Source organism: Habropoda laboriosa, unplaced genomic scaffold (assembly GCF_001263275.1).
Source record: "Habropoda laboriosa isolate 0110345459 unplaced genomic scaffold, ASM126327v1 scaffold5, whole genome shotgun sequence".
NCBI lineage: Eukaryota > Metazoa > Arthropoda > Insecta > Hymenoptera > Apidae > Habropoda > Habropoda laboriosa.
Window position 1 is genome coordinate 2,166,427 of NW_017100161.1, and position 19,010 is coordinate 2,185,436.

The window sequence follows — 19,010 nt, forward strand, 5'->3', positions numbered from 1 at the left end:
TCGCCGAGCATGCACAATCGTCATACATACGCGCTCGTCTTCTGCAACGTTCATGCTCCGTTTCACCGTCGAAACTCTGCCCACGAGGGACAGATCATTCGTGGTATACAATTATTAAAATCGATCTAATTGACCAATTACCGCTGTATTTCCGCGGCTTCGATATACTTTTCAACGGTATCGGAGAAAAATTATGGCTCCGGGGTGTCGTCTTACACTCGATTGATCATCGTACACGGTGACGTCGCTTCCTGTAGCCGCTTGCGTGCTTCTCTGTGCGCCGTTTCATGGTATTTCGTGTGTTTTACGTGTATCATTATCGAAGGTAATTAAAGGTTAAGGGTTAATTAATTTTAGATTTTTCGTTCATAATTTTGACGTCAGGAAATTATGAAACAGAGTAGCGATCTAATGTGTTACTTCATACAAGGGAAAATTATTCTTTGGAAAATTTCCTCACACCTTTCGATACAATAAAAAAAGAAGATAAGCAAATACTTATCTAATTAGAACACTACAAAAAGATACCAATCGCTTAACAGTCAAAGTGATTAACTCTATCTCAACAAAAAGCGGAGAAAATTTGATAAATTTCTATGTTATGCTGTCCTCTAAAATTTCGCAATTTTTTTGCAATTATTCAGATGAAAAATACCCGTGATAAATGGAAACGTTCTACCAGAATATAAATCACAAACTGAGCCAGTTACATCTAATACAATTTCAATCACCGTTTGATTTGCCAATGAATCATTTAACACTGCTACACAATGGTCATTAACATCGTATCTCTAACAGCGGAGAGCAAGCTCTCTTCTCACCTAAAGGGATACAGAGCAGATGAGAAGCCCACACTGCGAATCTTTCTTCTCGTGGAGGAGATGGGAGAGTAAATAACGAGGATAATCAATCGACCGTAGGAAGCAAAAGGAGTTCTGGAGGGGACAGGATGGGTGCGCCGGGAAATATGCTGGATGACGTACGGCGACGCCTCTGCGTGAGTCTTTTGGACGCCCGTACGTTGCACCGAGACGCCTCAGTGTCAACTTAATAAGACCGTCAACCTGTTTTACGCGACCAGGCGACGAGTCTTCAATTATCGTGCAAGTTTTAATGTAGCTGGACGCCAAAGGATGCGGAGGCATGTTCCAGGGTCATTAAATGGGTTAATCTGATGTATGTCACCAGTGTGTAAAGGGTAATAGAGACTGAGGATAAACTGTTCCTTAGAGCTCCGGATTATTTTCAGATGAAACGTTTCAACGATGACCGTCGTTTGTTATCGTAAGGAAATACTAACCCTTTGTGCAAATTAACTGAAAATAAAGCAAACTAACAGAGGCAATTAAAATAAATAAATTCGTAAACATTTGTAATTTGTTTCTTTTGAAATATTAAACTTTCAGTTTTCAAAAATTTCTCACTTCAAAAGTAAAGGGTTAAGATCTGGTTTAACCCTTTAACTCCTAATTTGGAATTTTGCGTTAAAGTAGAGATAGTACTGTTGTTAATACTTGCTGCAATCTGATTTACAAAAGAGGTGCAAAAGAAAAAAAGATTCCCACTCGAAAGTGCACGTACGTAAGAAAACTGAGTGCTCAAAGGGTTAAGGACAGGGAGGAACTTGAGATTCGATACTTTGGAGATTATTATCACGGGTGCACGTACGTAAGAAAACAGTGCTCAAAGGGTTAAGGACAGGGAGGAACTTGAGATTCGATACTTTGGAGATTATTATCACGAGATCTAGAGGTTGTTTGATTTTTCTCTTTTTCTTCGAGTTCTCAGAGTTTCTTTCGTGAAGATTCTATGGCAGTGTCTGCAGGCGCTTCCGGTACCACATTAGTTCCCCGCTGCGCTGAGGATTTTGCTTGACTTGAGCCGTGTGGGCTGCCGCTGACCCCACGGTTGCTGAACCCACTGTGAGCACTGGCTGTACGTGCAACGACGACTTGTGCGTTTAGAAAACGAACGAGAAGTGTGCTTTTTCTATTTACTTCTTATCCAACTGAATTACTCGTTTACACGGGATAAAATGAAAATTGTTCGTTCGAAATTTTCTTACCGTTCTCTCGTCAAATTTCCAATTTCACGACGATTTAAGTAACTCAATTAGTCTCTGACTAATTATCTCTTCCTTGTTCCACCACTTCGAGTAACATTTTTCTCCGAAATTTATTTCATACTCTCGTAGAGAAAGTTGTAGAAAGAAAATGTGTTACTCCTCCGCTATTACGATCCTGAAAAGTCATAACGCCGATAGTTAAGAAACTTCCCTCGCTATTACAAATTCCAGGAAGCCATCCAACTTCAACTTTTCCCCCCTGGTTCCACCGTAAACCCCCGTTTCGTTGCATTACAGAACATGGAAACGATAATGAGCGAGGTAGAAGAAAATTCTGAGGAAGTCGCGCGAAAAGTGGACCAGGACGCTTTCGAAAATAATAATCATCCGCTACGATGACTCGACGTGCTCTCTCACATTAATATCTTGTAAACGTTATTAAAGAGCAAATTCGATCTTTTCTTCCGCAAAAGTCTTTTTCGTTCAGCCCTAATAGCCTAATTAAGCTGGTAAAGCTGTTTTTTCTCCGTAGGATCTACGAGAACAATAAATCGATTAGACGACACCCACGACACTGTATATCGAGATTAACGCAATTTTTCTTGGGTACAGTAACTGTTTGTTTTTCTTCAGATATGCTATCTTTTGGAAGCTGAATTAACGACGAATAATTATTTCTCATGGATCGTAAGACAATCGAAGAGAATAGATTCTCATGATAGACGGATAGACGCTAAACGTCTCACGTACGGGGTAATCGTGAGGAATGCAGAAAATAGGACGTTGGAGCTATCATCTACTCTACGAGTCGTAAACTCGGATGAACGGAATTAAAGCTCGCGGGAATATGCGCATGATACTGGACGTGACACGGAGTTACGCTGCGTGGGTGAGAGAGTACTTTGTCCTGGAAATATTCCCGTTAACACCCTGTGACCAGAAATTGGTAATGAGGAAGCTCCGCGTTTATCGCTGTGTCACACCAGAAAATTGAGAGATGAAAAATTTTAAATATGGAATTCCTTGAACTTTGGTTTCCGTTTGTTCTTCCTGGTGGAATAAATGAAAAAATCTGTGACGAGAGACTGATAATGAGAAAAGTCTGTGTTTATCACTATATCTCCAGGGAATTGAGAAACGAAAAATTTTAAATATGAAATTTCTTGAACTTTGGTTTGCATTTGTGCTCCCTTGAGAAATTAATTAAAAGATCTGTGATGAGAAATTGATAATGAGGAAACTCTGTTTATCACTGTATCACGAGGAAATTGAGAGGTGACAAATTTTTAAATATGGAATTTTTTGAACTTTGGCTTCCTTAAAAAATAAGTCAAAAAATATCCCGATCTAATCGACACAACGGAGAATTTCTCACCGATAGAGTAGCTGTAGAATTACAAATAAAGAAACTGCGAAACTTCAATGATTCGATAAACCAATATCTCACCAGTGACTGGCACGGAATTTATTCGAAGCAATAAAACGAAGGGGAAAAAAAGTGAAGGAAACGGTGCCATCTTCGGCGACGTCACCCCTAAGTATTCGACGTCCTCTTGTCACGGTATATTCGACGTCGTAGACGTCAGAGGAATCACCGAATAAAGGGTGTCCAATCACGATCGATCGATCGACCTTTAGATCACGCGACGTTATTCTTTCTCAAGAGAGAATGCCAACTTCATCGTCGAATATTAACAATAAAAAGCTCGGTTTCTGGGTCACGTGAAGAGGAGAGAGAAGTAGAGCTTTCAATGTAGAGAACGACGTATCCCCTCGTGGGAATGGCGCATTACGTTGCTTCCTGGTGTCTCGCGATCGAAATTATGCGGTGAAAAATACCGAGTGTACCGTGCTTCTCCATTTCGAACCGTGATATTATCACTAACCATTACTCTGCTTTTACTCTTTGAACGGGGAGCACCGATTCCTACCATTACTCGCGACATCATCCCTTATCGGAGGATACAAGCCCGGTTTCTACCGAGCTGATAACGTAAGACTTCCTGCTATCGTTCTAGGGAATGGAACACTGTGTGAATGGATGTTGGAGAACGTACGGAGAGGTTGTAGAGTGATTGTTCAAGTGATAGTATAGATTCGTACTACTGGTTTCGGGATTGTATCGTTTTTCTGGAATTTCAACCCTTTATTTACGTTTTAAACTCTGTAAGATTACTAATACAGCTAACATGTGTCTAAACTTCGATTTTAATATGAAATTTTCAATTTCTATGGATGAAAATATTTACAAAAATTCAATTATATTGGGTTGGCGAAAAAATTTCTGAGGCCAAAAATTGATCGCGAAAATCTTGCAAAGTAGATTGCAAGATATGATTGCTTCGACGTAAATATTGCTTCCAATATCTGTGCCTCTATCAGCATCCACAGAATCGTTACACCGTTCTACAGAAAGGTGGAAGATTCGGTTGTTGGCAAAGTGGGAAAACCCGATGAAGCGAGGCCAGAGATCATCGGCGAAAAATCCTGCAACGCGGAAGATAAGGGAGGATCGCGCGTAAATGGATCGTTTCTGTGGGTGCAGCGGCAATAAGGAGTCACGCTCGAGTACTCGTCTTAGCTGCTGGCAACTCCGTGTGAGGTCCGGAATATCGAGGATGTCGATAACAAGGAGCGGCATTGTGGCCAATCTTTATCGCGTTTCGGACAATGGTCATTGTTCCGGCGTTTAATTACCCTCCCCAGTATTAGCAAACGTATACAGCCTAATACTTCCTCGATTTCGCTAAATATTTGCCAACCAGTGAAACTTCTTCCTAGTAGATGGTATTCTTGGACCTATGGAAACTGATACCAGAGAGATGGGATATGTAATTCCTATAGAGATCATCGCACGCTCACCATTATCTTCTCTACTCGTGGGAGTTCCTTGAATATTTAAATACTCGTTGTTTCATAAATTCATTGGCTAACTTCGTTGCTTAAGTTGCTACGATATGAGCTCTCGATCTTTCTTAATGTTTCGTGGAAACAATCTCCATTAGGTGTTTGAAATTTGAGGTTGAAGAAGGGACAGATCTTGGAACGTCAAGTTTCCTAATTTTTCTGAAATTTCTTTTCTCGAAGGAAAGTTTCATAGAGTATTCGTTGAGGACAATTTTCATGTTCACACGAATAGCGTGAAGTTTGTTGAATTTTTTCGTGAGACAATTTTTGCATTTAAATTAAATAATCTAAGTTTCCTAGGTGCGTGTTGAAATTATACTCAACTTTGTATCCTCATCGAAGGCTCCCGCTACATGCTCTCAAAACAAATCTATAATACTTATATGTAAGTAAAAATGTAGTCTCGTTGGAAACTGCACCGCGTATACACCACTCTGGCACAGGGCAAATTGAGACAGTTGCTATTCGAGTAGCGATAGACTAACGTTTAATGAAATGTAAACGCTGGTATCCATGCACTCGTTCCGTAATTCAACATACACAAATTCCCTATTAAATTCTTTAAACAAAGCTACTCCAGAAACCGAGGAAAAAATGGGGGGACCCAACGGGGAATCGAACCTGAGACTCTCCGGCTGGCAAGCCGAGACTCTACGCGCTACGCCACTAACTCCCTCTCTATCTCTCCTCCATGGTGTTCTTTATTAGCGATCCGGGTATGGAGGCCTCGATCCTATATTAAAAAAGAATTCATCCAAATCCATTGTCCAACTTCGTTAACCTTTTGACGTATGATTTCTTTCTGTGTTAATTAAATTTGCCAATTTACAGTTTCAAAAATTAAATGAAAATTTGCAATTAAAATTAATTTTTCTTACTGGTATAACTGTTTCTATCAGATCCTAACAAAATTTTGTGGCAAAAATTATCCCTCAAATCAAAAACACCTGAGAAAACACTCAACTTTGCAAACATGTCTCGTCGAAGTCTTCTCTGAAACAAGGAAGACCCTATAATACAGGACAATCTTTCCACGTACAAATCAGAGGTAATTTAGCCCGAAAGTCCTAATCAGACGACACAACATCCTTCTTCTTCCTCTCCACCTTTCAACCATCCAGTCATAGATCACCGAGTCTGGCAGCCAGCACAAGCCCTCGAGAACCAACCAACATCGTGTAGTACCACCTCTGCTAGCCCACGTCTCGTTCGATTCGTTTCAATTAGGAGAGAGCTTGTAATTTTTTTTCAACTTCCTCGATTCAGGAAGTTCTTCGCTATCGGCCACTCACGATTAGCTGAACACGAGGTCCCTACGATACAACACCACCAACCTCAGACGCCTCTGGACTTCAATTTCTAATAGCGTACAGCTCGATGCGTTGGCGTCAGACCAATCGGATACGAGAGGAAGCTCACGTATCAGAGAAATTACGAGTAGGTTTAGGTTTCCCCTACGTCGATATATACTCTTCTTAGAGGGAACTCGTTGGTTCGAGCCTAGCCACCACAGAGAATAAATTATATTCCATGTGCTGGAGATTGGAAGAAGATACGTTCCTTCTACTGGGAGAGGAAATGGAGACCAAAAATCGACGTTTACGTCTAAATATTTTACTATGGGAATTATTTAGTTTATCTTTTTTATTCTTATTTTATTTTTAATTATTTAGTTTGTTTTTGGTTAGGTCTGAGGGCGGGATTTTTAAATGGTGCCACGAAGATTTATATAAATGCAAATTCGAACACTATTCTCTCGCATTTCTGGCAATCGAGAAACTTAGTTATTCGCTATAAACATTCGCGTTATTTCTAATTTATATAACAGTTAATAACAGAGACAAATAAATCTCTCTGGTAGGAAATCGAATGATTCAACAAGTCGAGGAACGACATACACTTCCTCTTTCGATAATTCAAGTTTCCTTTCGTTAGCCGTGTCACACTATCGTTCGATAATGACTTAATCGTTCTGTTCCCATGTATCAAGACACTGTATCTCTCTATTTCTCTCGAGGTGATTCGATTGTTTTACACAATAAGTTACGCAACAGACACGAGCATGATTACGCGTAATGGCAGACTATGCGAAACAGGCACGTGTGAATCGCTTAAACGCGTCGTCACGTTTGCAAGCTCGACGATCGAGATGCGATCTCGTGGATTTTTGCATAGTTCTGCACCGAGATCATTAGCATGGATTGAGTAAATGAAAGTGGTAGAAGGAACTTCTTTTTTCTTTTTCGCGGTTCTGTTCAAGTGAGAGAAGACAGTAAAGGCTTAATTGATCCCTGGTGAATAAAGGATTGGATCGGTGAAAAATCTGATTGCCGTTTGTTGCGTTACGAGCTTCGAGATGTCGTGCAATTTGAAGTGTTTCTTGTGGGCGCGCTGATTTTTCGGATGTTGACTGAATGATAAACGTTTGGAGTTGTTTAATCGGTTGTAAAAATGTAGGTGAAACGAGTGTACAATGGTGTTTCATACAGAACCTTCAATTTTTTAAACGTTGCTTCGTCAATGCTTGAAAATAGAAAATGTGAAAGTGTACCCTGAGGAAAATTTCCTTTCGAAAAGAAGATACAGTATTTTTAATTTTTTCCCAATTAAGCAAAATTGCTAAAAATTCAAACTCACAAACTCACGCGATAAAAATTTACGAATCTACAATATTTTTATTTTTACTAATCGAAGATGTCTAAGGTTCCTAAAAACTTTTCTACGAAAATAGTAAACTTTGTGTTGTCAAAATTAATAATGTAAAATTGAAATATGATTCATTATGCAGAACAATATTACGGAACGAAATTTTCCTGGAATAGCGTATCAGAATAGAATGTCATTCGTTGTAAACTGATGTGTGTTAACGAAAGAACACGCTATCTGTGGAACACCCTGTACATTTCTTACGTATATAATAACGAGTAGTGGCGAGAGGATAAAGTGAACAGTGGCAAGGCAACTGAATTAGACCGTGCAACTATATTCGGTCGAAGTAATCGAGTTACGACCAGGTATACACTCGCGTGGAGCAACTGGAATTTAGATAAGAATGTCGAGAAGCATTAAGCCTGATACAGGTATTTATTACTTAATTCCTCTGATACGGGAACGTTTATAGCACCATAACGAACCACTGTTCAGCTACCAAAAAATTCTATCATACGTGCAAAAAGTGAGACGAAGTCTCGATTAGTATTATACCATCTCGTCATGCCAGAGTTAATTCGAACTTTTTGCAGACTAATCGTTTCACGGATCTGATCAAACTTCCGCGTTTTCATACACGTTCACCTTTCTGTCGTCGAATTTTTATGTACTTAACCACAAAAAGAGAGAAAAAGAAAAGAAACAGAACAAAGGATTACTGTATGTTTCACTTCTTTGTGAAATCTGACTCGACCGATAATTGTCACGACTATATATTTATTATTTTTCATAAAATTTCACTACAAACATTCTAAAAGATTCTATTCTTCAAAAATTCCAAATTGTCACTTCCCATCTTTGAAGCAACTTAGAATTTCGATATTTCTCCTATCGTCGTTTACAAGAGTCCATGACTTCTAGAAAGTAAGTTTTTCAAGTGTTCCGGAAAAATCTCAAGAAACAGAAATGTTTGAAATAAAAAGGAAGCAGAAAAAATCTTCAGGACTTGAAAACCATCACAAATTGTTTTCACAAGAGTGCCGACTGTTTGCAACGACCGTTTAGGTTAGGCCCACATTCGGTAAGTGTCCCAATATTTATGAACACGAGTGTATACCTGGCGAGCAGAAACAACGTCGTTAACGTCACCGATTGACATCGTCAGAGAAGCTTGCAACGTCCTCGAGAGCCACGCCATGCACACAACACCGGCCATATAGAGGCAGAGAAGGCCTGGTTATAGCCGGAGGATCGATGCAAATGTGGCAAATCGGCAAGTCAAAGTGGATCTCGTTTGAATTACTCTCTACCTGGACGATTCAACATCGAGGACGTCGTGTAACAACAGATGATTCTGTCTAGAATGGGAAACGTTTCTATCGATCAGACGGAGGTCGATCCAATGATCAAGATGTAATCGAGAGAGGGCAAAACATGCCTCTCCCTAATTGCCATCCGTGGTAAAGAACTGCGCGAGCATAAACAACGTTTGCAACCGCGATTGAGAGAAGACAGAGAGAGAGGACTTATAAGGAAGCTTGGATCTGTCCATTTAAAAGTCATCGATGAAAAGAGTTTATGCAACAACCCGTCTGAAGGATCGTGGACTAAGTAATAGACGAACTTTACGCGAAATTAACTAATTGGCCAATTACGCCTCCGCCCTCCGGCCGATTCAAGCCGCGTAATCGATCGACTTATTCGGTTCCGGTGAAATCGTCGATTTAACCCCACTTTTCGACCTCTCCAGTCTCGATGCCGGCCCCTTCTTCGGGTTGCTTTAACGAGCGGATAATCAGACGAGCAACGAGCACCTATCAAAATTTATTTCGACGTCGTTTATTTCAATCGATCCACGAGGCGGTCTTGCCCGATTTTCAGCGCAGGTTTCCATCGGGAAATCATTTTGTGTAGAAATATTGATCGGTTGTGTCGGTAACATTTCGTTTTCGTAGGTTTTCGAGGCTTGGAATTTTATTTTAATGAATTGTGAGATAGAGGGGTGATTCTACGAGGAAAATAAATTTTAGGAAAGACTGAATTAAATTCACACTTCTCTCGGAAGTTTCACTCGATCGCCTAGCGCGAAATTAAGTTCGCCTGTGAAGAACGCGTAAAAACTAATCAAATTTTGCATACTTTGTAGAACAGTTCCTATGGTAAATAAGATGTTTAGTTCGTCGTCATCGAAAAGTCGCGAGGAACTAACTCTGTGTCCCCAATTCGTATTTTTAGCCAAACACACGGTTTTCACTAGGATTTTCACGGTGAAACCGATCGATACTCTGTCGACAGAAAAAAGTAACCCTACTTTACACCTTTACAGAACGAAAAAAAAAAAAAAATTTCTCCGCGAAAGAAACACTCGGTAAGTACGATAAATTAATGGAAGACGTCGCAGAAGCAGAGAAAGGGGCAACGATCGGCAGTCGTTGAACAGACAAGGGGTATATATCGCGTTTCCCTACGAAACTATTCAGCTGGAGGCTCGAAGTTCACGTCCCGTGGCCCTGAATAATGCACAGGAAACATCCATGGAACAAAGTATGAGTTATCGAGCCGCGGTGAACCGGGGTAGAGCGTACGTGGCTCGCGTACACAAAAGAGAGATAGCAGCGATGATTATCGGCGAAAGGTGCACACCGCGATCGATCGACTTCCAGCATTTCGCGTGTACAGAGAGAGAGAGCCTTATCAGAGCGTCTGTGTGCGCGCCCTAGTACGAAGAGACAGATAGAGTCAATGCTCCGTAACAACGGCCTGATATAAATAAAACGATCGAGGTGTGTAGGTAAGGTTATGGAACACGCGGCCGTATCGGAATACCTCTAAGGTGCACGATATCTTTTCACTTTTTTTACGTGTGAAATGATCGATTTAAGAAGTTATCGCGCAAAGAACCGCGAAATTGAAACTCCAGTGGGCATCTTATCTCGTGACAATTTTTATTCTCGGTGTTTCTATGGCTGAGTCATTGCTTGAATATTCCGACGATCGTAAATTAGCACGATGGCGTGTCTGGTGATGGATACTTGTGGAGAAATGGTTTCGTGAATTGTGCGACTTTGAAGTATATGAGATCGTTTTGGGGATAAGTTGGTGAGTGGAAGTTGGAAGTAAGTTGAATTTTATGCAGATGGTTATTATCGAGGCAAAATTGGGGTAAAGAGAGAGCGAAGAATGCTTGGAAGAAATAATTATTTACTTTGATGTTTGAAATGATCGTTGGAGAACTTTGGATAACCCCTAAATTCGTCCCTATTTTAGCGTCGTTTTAAATCCAATATTTTTCACTAAGAAAAATAAGTTTCTCACTGAGAATATCCTGTATTATAAATAAATTCACCCTCGTCCTATAACTTCTTTGCATGGAGAATATTCTAAGATGTAACATAGATTCATCCTCACCCTTTATATAAAGAATTTTCAAATATATATCACGATCAATATACCTCAAACTCCCTCAATTCCAACGAACAATGTTCACCAACTGAATATCAGAAAAATGGTCGAAAAGGCGAAAGGGTTGACACGCAATGTCACGACATCGGTAAAACCCAGAATTCTACAAGACACCCTAAAGACATACATCAAACTCACCCTTGTCTACCATTCTACTTCCTCCAATTACCAAGCCCGACATATTCCCCAACCGTAACTCGCAAAAAAAAAAAAACTCGCAACGGAATATGAGAAAAAAGGTCGAAAAGGCGAAAGGGTAGACACGCAATGGTGCGAAATCGGTAAGGTCCAGACAGAGCCGGTCGCTCCGGGGCTTCAGCCGCGTCACCCGTTCGCAAAATCCGTCTTTTCTCCTGGGAAGCCCCGTAGTAGGAGCGGTATCCACAAAAGCTGCTACACGAGCTCTCCAGGGGGGGAAGCCGCCACTGCGGGGTACAACGCAGAGCGCGTGTCCACCCTTTCGTGTCCACTGCACAATGGGGGTGAGTAACCCCATGCAACGGATCCGGAAAGTGCGGCTCTTCGTTCCTCGTAACGCGATACGCTTCGATCCACGTGGAACATCGAACGCGCCGTGTACAATCTCGACTCGTTTTACACGTGGAGCGTACACATTGCGCGGTAAGTAAGGAAGAAGAAATCGATGAAGAGAGAGATAGAGAGAGAGAGAGAGAGAGAGAGAGAGAGAGAAACGGACGATTTCTCGTTACACTTCGATCCACGTGGGTACTTGTGACTACGTCTGTGAGATTCGAGAGAAAACGATCGCCGTGGAACTTTAGGATTTTTCGCATTGTGAGAAGTATAGGAGCTTTTCTTCTTCTTCTTCTTCTTCTTCTTCTTCTTATTCGAACGTCAGTGATTTGGTGCACGATGATCTTCGTTTGCATCTTCGAAGTGGTAAACGGTATTTCGTGTAGAAATAAATAGTGAAATACCTACAGAAGTTTCTTAATCGATCAAAGTGCTTCAATTTTGTATCGAAAGAAAAACATTATTCTTCGCGAAGGATGAACTGCCTACCATCGATGATAATATTGATCGAAATGAATCGAAAAAAAGATAAATAAAACAGCAATGCTACGTGTGACAGTGAACACGACTACCGTAGAAAAAGAGGAATTAGCTAATTGGATTGCATCCACCTAAGTCTAATACTCGGTGCAGCTCGGTGAAAGTCAGAAGCGATAGAAACGTAGAACTTGCACGATTCCCAACGACAATATTTCTCGTTAATATGTATATGCCAATATATCAACAATTCCAATGAATTTAACGTTGAAGTTGTGTGCAACACGCACACTGTTTCGACGATTCTAGTAATACGAGTAGGAGTTCGTCGTGGAAAAAACATGTGTTCCACCTACACAACGTTTAACGACATATCTCATTATCCTCGTTAGGGAAGGACTTGTTAAAAAGGTTAATCGTCGATTGATAATTGCTCCGAAATTAGATCCGGCCGCTTAAGGGATCCCGTTCGAATGAAATTGACATTGGTCAATATTTCCTCGCTCTATGACTCACTTCGTACCAATAAACCCATCAATGATCGCCTTGCCAAATCAACAGAACAAACTATCCGATAATTATACACTCCAAAGTAATCCTCCTATTCCTCCAATCGAATATTATGAATTTTCATAAAGTGGAAATTATTCGTTGAATTATTCAGGGTTAAATCTATCCTCACCCTGATACACTTAAATCTCCAAAGTTGTTGATATGCACCCCGTCAAATACCCTAACACACACACACCCCTTTGGAACGATATTTCAGAGCAGAGTTTTAACCACTCGGGGGTAGTTAGCTCATTAGTTGGCTCCTGTTAGTCAGATCGTCTGAATTTACCTTTCAAATTTACTTCCAAAGCCTGCACTGCAGTAGGGAAACTTTCACGAAGTTCTATTTACCGTGTCTCGTCATATGCACTGGGTCCACTCTCCTTTGTCTAAATTTCGACAGTAGGCGCTGGCAAATTGAAGAAACAAGGGTTTTAAAACTGGACGAGGTTGCCCTCATCGACACAATAATCGAATGAAATTGGCAATCGAGGGACTGGGCTTAGCGTTTTTCCAGTTGGCAGTTCTCCCAAATAGTTTAAGCCTGTTCCGGTTAGGTCAAGACCGGTCAATCGTATATGCGGATTCTCAAGTAGGCCACGAGATCCCTCGTCATGGCAAATATTACTGTCAAGAGTCGTCGAGGGTCAACCCTTGGGATGCAAGCTTTTTTTGGAAGTATTGCAAGAAATTGTTTGATTTATCTATTTATTTTCATAGTATAAGATAATACAGAGAGCAGGTAAAATATTGATAATTATGAACGAACAGAGGGTTTCGGTTATCAGAAATTTTCTCAGCAATCTTAGACATCTATTCTATTGGCAATGTGTTGATATCGGTGCGTTAGTGTAGCTAAATTGTGAAATATACGTGAAAATAGCTGATTACCGAACAAGGACCAATTGAAATGGAATATCAAACATGATTCGAATGGTAAGGGGTTAATAATTCCTCTATTATATTTGCTTCCACTCTCTCGTTACCGCTAAATCAACGACGCGAGACAACGCGTTGCTGGTAACAAAGAGCCCGGTACAAAGATACACGTAGTTACGTGTTCCTAGGTTTGCGTAAGACCTAGACTCGGCTTGACCCGAGGAGAAGCTTGAGGGAAAGAAGGATCTAGATATCTAGCACAATGGTCCTTCGACCTGTATATTACGCTTATGGAAGAGGAACTACGTAATTGAACGGTTAATCCCCTGAGTTATAGGATTGAGTCATAGAGGCGTGATATAGACTGTGGTCCAAGCGTGGCGAGTAGAAATTTGCATACTTAACAGGGTCCAACCTCGTTATTTCTCTGTTGTCGTAGAAAGTTTCCATAGGAAAATCTTTCCAGAAGGAGATTCGATGGAATCCGAAGAGTAACATTAATTTCCAAAATATAGACCAATTAAAATAAAAGTAGCAAAGATTTGGCTACCGAAGAATTTAAATTGAATTTCTTCAAGATGGTCCCAGAAAATCGTGCCATTTTTTGAACGCAATATTTTTCTAGGACACACAAAATTCTCATGTAACTCTACTCTTGCAACCCTTGCAATATTTCCAAACCCAATCTGAATTGTTTCACAAAGAGAGAAGAGCTTCGAGAGGAGCTTTCAATCGAGAGAAACTCGAGCCTTCGAGAGACCGTACAGTTTTATACGATTCCCAGACGAAACACTATGGATAACGGTGTCTGTGGTTTTTCGAGCAGCCCCGTGTCATCCTCTGGAACAGGTTCGAAAGATGATGAGCGAAAAGAAGCTCGCGATGGGTGTCAGGGATGGGCTTGTTTATCACTCGAGGACAAAGACAGTACTGTACGAGGCTTGTATAGAGCAAGCATTGTAACGGGAGCATCGATGGGAAAGCACGCACGAACGAACGCTCGTCGTCCATGGGACCAAGCTGGATAAGCATCAATCTCGATACTGTAGATCCGATCGAGACGATAGGTGCCTCGGGACCGCGTGTCGTGACTCTGCACCCCATTGTCTCGGTGTACAGGTGCCAAGTCCTAGAAGAAATGCTGCGATGGTGCTTCGTTTGGTACCATCCGACGATTAGACAGGTTTTCTAAATCTTCTTTCTTAGATTTATCATTTGTTTTGAATTATTTTAGAAGAATCACGAATCGAAGTGAAATATTAAGTAGCTTCGGAGAATTTTTTTAATACAGCCACACGTTTGCAGCGAAATTTGTAAAAATGAAGTTTCGTGTGGCAGGGAAAAATTAGAAATTTTTGTAAATTTGCTTCATTTTGATATAAATAAAGTTTGAATGGAATTGTGGTGAATTATGGTTTAAATGTTTAGAAAAAATGTCTCGTTGAGTTTGGAATTAAAATATTTGAGAAGTTATCTTAGGCTTAAAATTCCAAGGTTTCGTCCTATAATATTGGCAGTTATTTTAAAACCTTCGTTACCCTGATTTCCCACAGTATAATGCTGAACAGATTTATCGGAAGATTGACTGAAAAGAAATTGAAACTTTCGAAAGATACCATTCTTACTATTCTTAGAGCTGCTCGAGAGAACTTTCATTTATCAAAGTTTGATTGCATCCTTGCTTGTCAGAATATAAATTTAAAGTTTAAGGGAGCCTCGATTAAACCTTGAAGATTCATGTTCACGATTTAACGTACGGTAATCGACTATTTTAAAACACGTCCATTATCCCGTGAATATTTTAAAGTGCTGCGCTGATAGGCGAAGAATCTGTTTCGAACGAGAACAACAGGAACCTGCTTCTTGATAGACTATAACCAAGAACCGAACTCTCCTCGTCAAAAGTTTCGTATCAGAACGTAGAGACAGAATATTTCTCGAGTGAAGTTACTTATCAGTCGAAGGCTCGACACTCGAATCTCAGATGTAGCTAATGGCATCCTTCTATTGGAAACGAAGAATACCCCACCTGAAGAGCACGAGAGGCCTCTTATAACCTTGTTAAACCTAACCAAGTATTCAATAGTATCCAATAATAGCAAGAAAGCCTATGTGCAATCAAATTAAAGAAGGGAGAGAGAGAGAGAAAACTTGCAATTGGCTTATTCTATACTATTCCACTTTCGAGAAGAATAAATTAGCTACTTTGCGTAAGAAAAATCGTGAAAAGTTAAATTTTCAGGGGGACACGCCTTGCAAATTAGGATAAAGTAAGAAAAATCGTAAAAATTTCAAAGAAATATTTTCTCAGGACCTACTTAACAGGGAGACTAATCTTAAATTACGTGTTCTTTTTTATTAACTCGAAAGAAAAATTACTATTTATCGAAGAATCTCAAGAGAATCCAAAGAGAAGGAGTAAAGACTGCAATTCATACGTGTTCCACTTCTAAGTAAAACCGAACGAGGGATCTCTGCCACGAGAACAATGACCAGAAAAATCCCAACAATTAAATTTTTCCGCGGATTATCATAGAAACGAGGACTGACACGTGAACCACGTGCGATTAACACCTCCTCGAAGGATTTCACTTACAGCTGAAAAGATCCCGTGGGCGCTTATGCGGCGTCCGTCAGAGATCATGGACGAGGGGAAAAATCATGACGACGGCAATTAAGCGCGAAGCGGGCCGCGGAGGTGACATCCGTGTAATTACAGCCGCTCGTGAGACGCTTACACGTCAATTACTCGAGGGCGTTGACCACACACTTTTCAACGAGGCTCAATTGCATAAATCTTTCGGCCTCTTTTTGCTCGTCGATTTTCCCTCACGGCCAAGTTTCTTTAACCCTGCGTCATCACAGCCTGGCCTGCTAAAGTCTGACAAACCTAACGCTGTAATTTTCATTCCATTCGCGAAGCTCAAAATTTCGCCACATCTTAATTAAATTTTAGAAGAAATTGGAATTTTGAAGATTTGTGAAAATTTCTTTAGAATAATCCGTGAGAATTAAATGAAAAAAAAAAATTAATAGAAAACACTGTTGAAAGAAAATTAACAATGCAAAATGGAACGACGAAAGTAGTATATTCGAGTGAAATATCGTTTACGGTGAAAGGCGGGTAGAAAAAGGGAAAAATTTGGAAAAAGAAGAATTTCTAGAGGGCGGAAAAAGTTATTATGATAAGTAATTAGGCGGATAATCTTTCCTGTGGCGCTTGAGATGTCGGATCTACGCAAAGAAGTATCGTGGAGTAACAGTCACGCTTTCTAAACCCGACTGAGTTCCGCTCTGATCCTTTATTTCGGTGCGGTTTAGAGTTTTGACACTAGAAGACACGGAAGTGAGATAGAGGTTCTCTTATTTGTTCGTTAACGGAAGCGAAGTACCACAAAGAATGCAGAAAAGAACGTCGTTTGCTTATTTTGTTAAGTCTCTGCTCGAAGTTGGTTAACGAGCGCAAATTGAGACGATTGCATAGCTTATGAGAGAAAGGAAGTAGCATAACTGTACTCTTTTTGTTACGGAGAACTAGAATCTTCAGGTCTTTTTCCTTACGAATAACTAACTACTTCGGGAAATTCTACTCGATGAACTTGAAAATAAATTGCGTATGCAAATTATGTATACACTGTCGTTCGTAAATATTAGGACACCCAGTATCTTCCTACAGAAAATACCATTTAAATTCTCAATAATTTTCGGACTGTTTAAATTTGTTGCAATACCAATAGTAAACCTCTTGAAAACGAACAGATCCTGTTGCTTCGATTAACATAAAATTACCTTCACTATAAAATATCCAAAATTAATTTTGCAAATAAACTAATAAAACCTGAAGTTTAATTTTCCCAAGAAAAAATTAATCATAAATTTTTCACTACAAATTATACTTACAATTGTCGAATTGGTGGAAGGAAACGTTATCAGTTGAATTCAAAAGATTAATTAAATGACGCTTGAACAAACGTTTCCAAAAAACATTTGCACAAGAATGTAAACGTTATTCCAGAACGAAATTACCTAGAATGTAACCGGAGAGTAAGATGTTACTCGTTAGAAATAAGATGATCATGGGCGATCTGAAGCGGTAAAGCGAGAAAGGTATAGCCTATGATAATTATCGAATGGTAAATATCGAGCGTTACCTAACGATCGTTTAGAAAAGCATGGTTCGCCAATTGCCAGGTTCACCGCGGGGCAATTAGAAAATTCTTAGTAAAGGATGTGCGACTTCCTGGGAAGAGTCCCGACAATTTTTATCACGGGGGAAACCACTTAAGTAATTCCACAGATAAAGCACCATGTAGCCTAGCTGGTACCGGTGTGTAACAGTTGTTTATCCTCTTTGTATTGAAACGACTTCTCTGTACCTCTCTTTAGGCGCGCCTCCCTCGACAAAACAGGAAATGCAGAAACACGGAAAACTCTCGCATGAATTAAGCTACACTTAACGAGCCAACCGTTGATTATCGGCGAATTATTTCGCGTTGCCGAAGAGGAAAAGGGAACCGTGTCGTTCGAGGAAAGGACGAAGGAAAAACAAAAAAGACATTCGTACGTCATCAACATTGAACTTGAAATTTTCAGAATTCTACAAGAGAGACAACCTGACGACGAGAGCGCTGCAGCACAGTTTCCAAAGTGGCGACGACTAGATTCAAGGGCTACCTCGCGAGATGCAAATCGATCCGACCAGTAGTAGTCACGGTTCACGCCGGATTCTACTGCATCCTATGCACATTTTCAAAATGTCGAACCACCCTCGATACCAAACATACATTTCCAATATTCACCGTGCAGAAACTCATTTGAGATTATCCATTGCAGAATTAACCTGTTAACTGGGTAGTTTTCATCAAATTCGACCTTTCTAATTTATAATTAAAAATGAGTGTAATTATTTAATTACACATTCTTGGAAATGTGATATATTTGACGCTTGATACCAGGCATAACAGTGCAATCCAAAATGAATAATCCCACCATTAAAATTAATGACGAGTTAATTCGCCTTCCCAGGTTAACAGGTGAAAATCAATACGAAAATAAATATAATATACCGTAGAAGATTCTACACCGTTGTTCTAAAAAATTCCACCCAATTCTGCCAATAACCAGATATCACACGGTAGAAACACAACTGTCAAAGTGACAGTATCAGTCTGTCTTGACAGAACGCACCGGCCAGAAGACCATCAAGGATAAATAAGCAGAGGAACCACACACCAGTTGAGGTTGGTAAAAATTGTCGGTAAAAAGAAAAAGTGACCGATGGAACCGTTTCTGAAACTAAGGAAAAGCTTGCAAGACGTTCGACGAGAAGGAGGAAACCGGAAGTGGATCATCCAGCGGGCGGGCTGGAAGAGCCGCAGTGCGGTATCGGATCTGACGAGGATAGAATCAGTTTCCGGAATTACCTTTTCTTTCCGTATCCAACATTGTCGAGCTCGACGTGTCTGTAGGTCGCGTAAGTGGCCAT

General features: G+C 40.3%; 1 protein-coding gene across 5 annotated transcripts in view; it reads right to left on the bottom strand.

Annotated features, from left to right (window-relative positions):
- LOC108578130 (microtubule-associated protein Jupiter) overlaps nucleotides 1–19,010 on the bottom strand; it is a 92,109-nt gene that overhangs the window by 10,323 nt on the left and 62,776 nt on the right. For 3 of the 5 annotated variants that reach the window (XM_017941431.1, XM_017941422.1, XM_017941398.1), the window contains exon 1: nucleotides 18,949–19,010. The exons of the other annotated variants lie outside the window; for them this stretch is intronic. In XM_017941431.1, coding sequence (XP_017796920.1) covers nucleotides 18,949–19,010 — 62 coding nt within the window. The remainder of the gene's footprint in view (nucleotides 1–18,948) is intronic. 5 annotated transcript variants of the gene reach the window in all.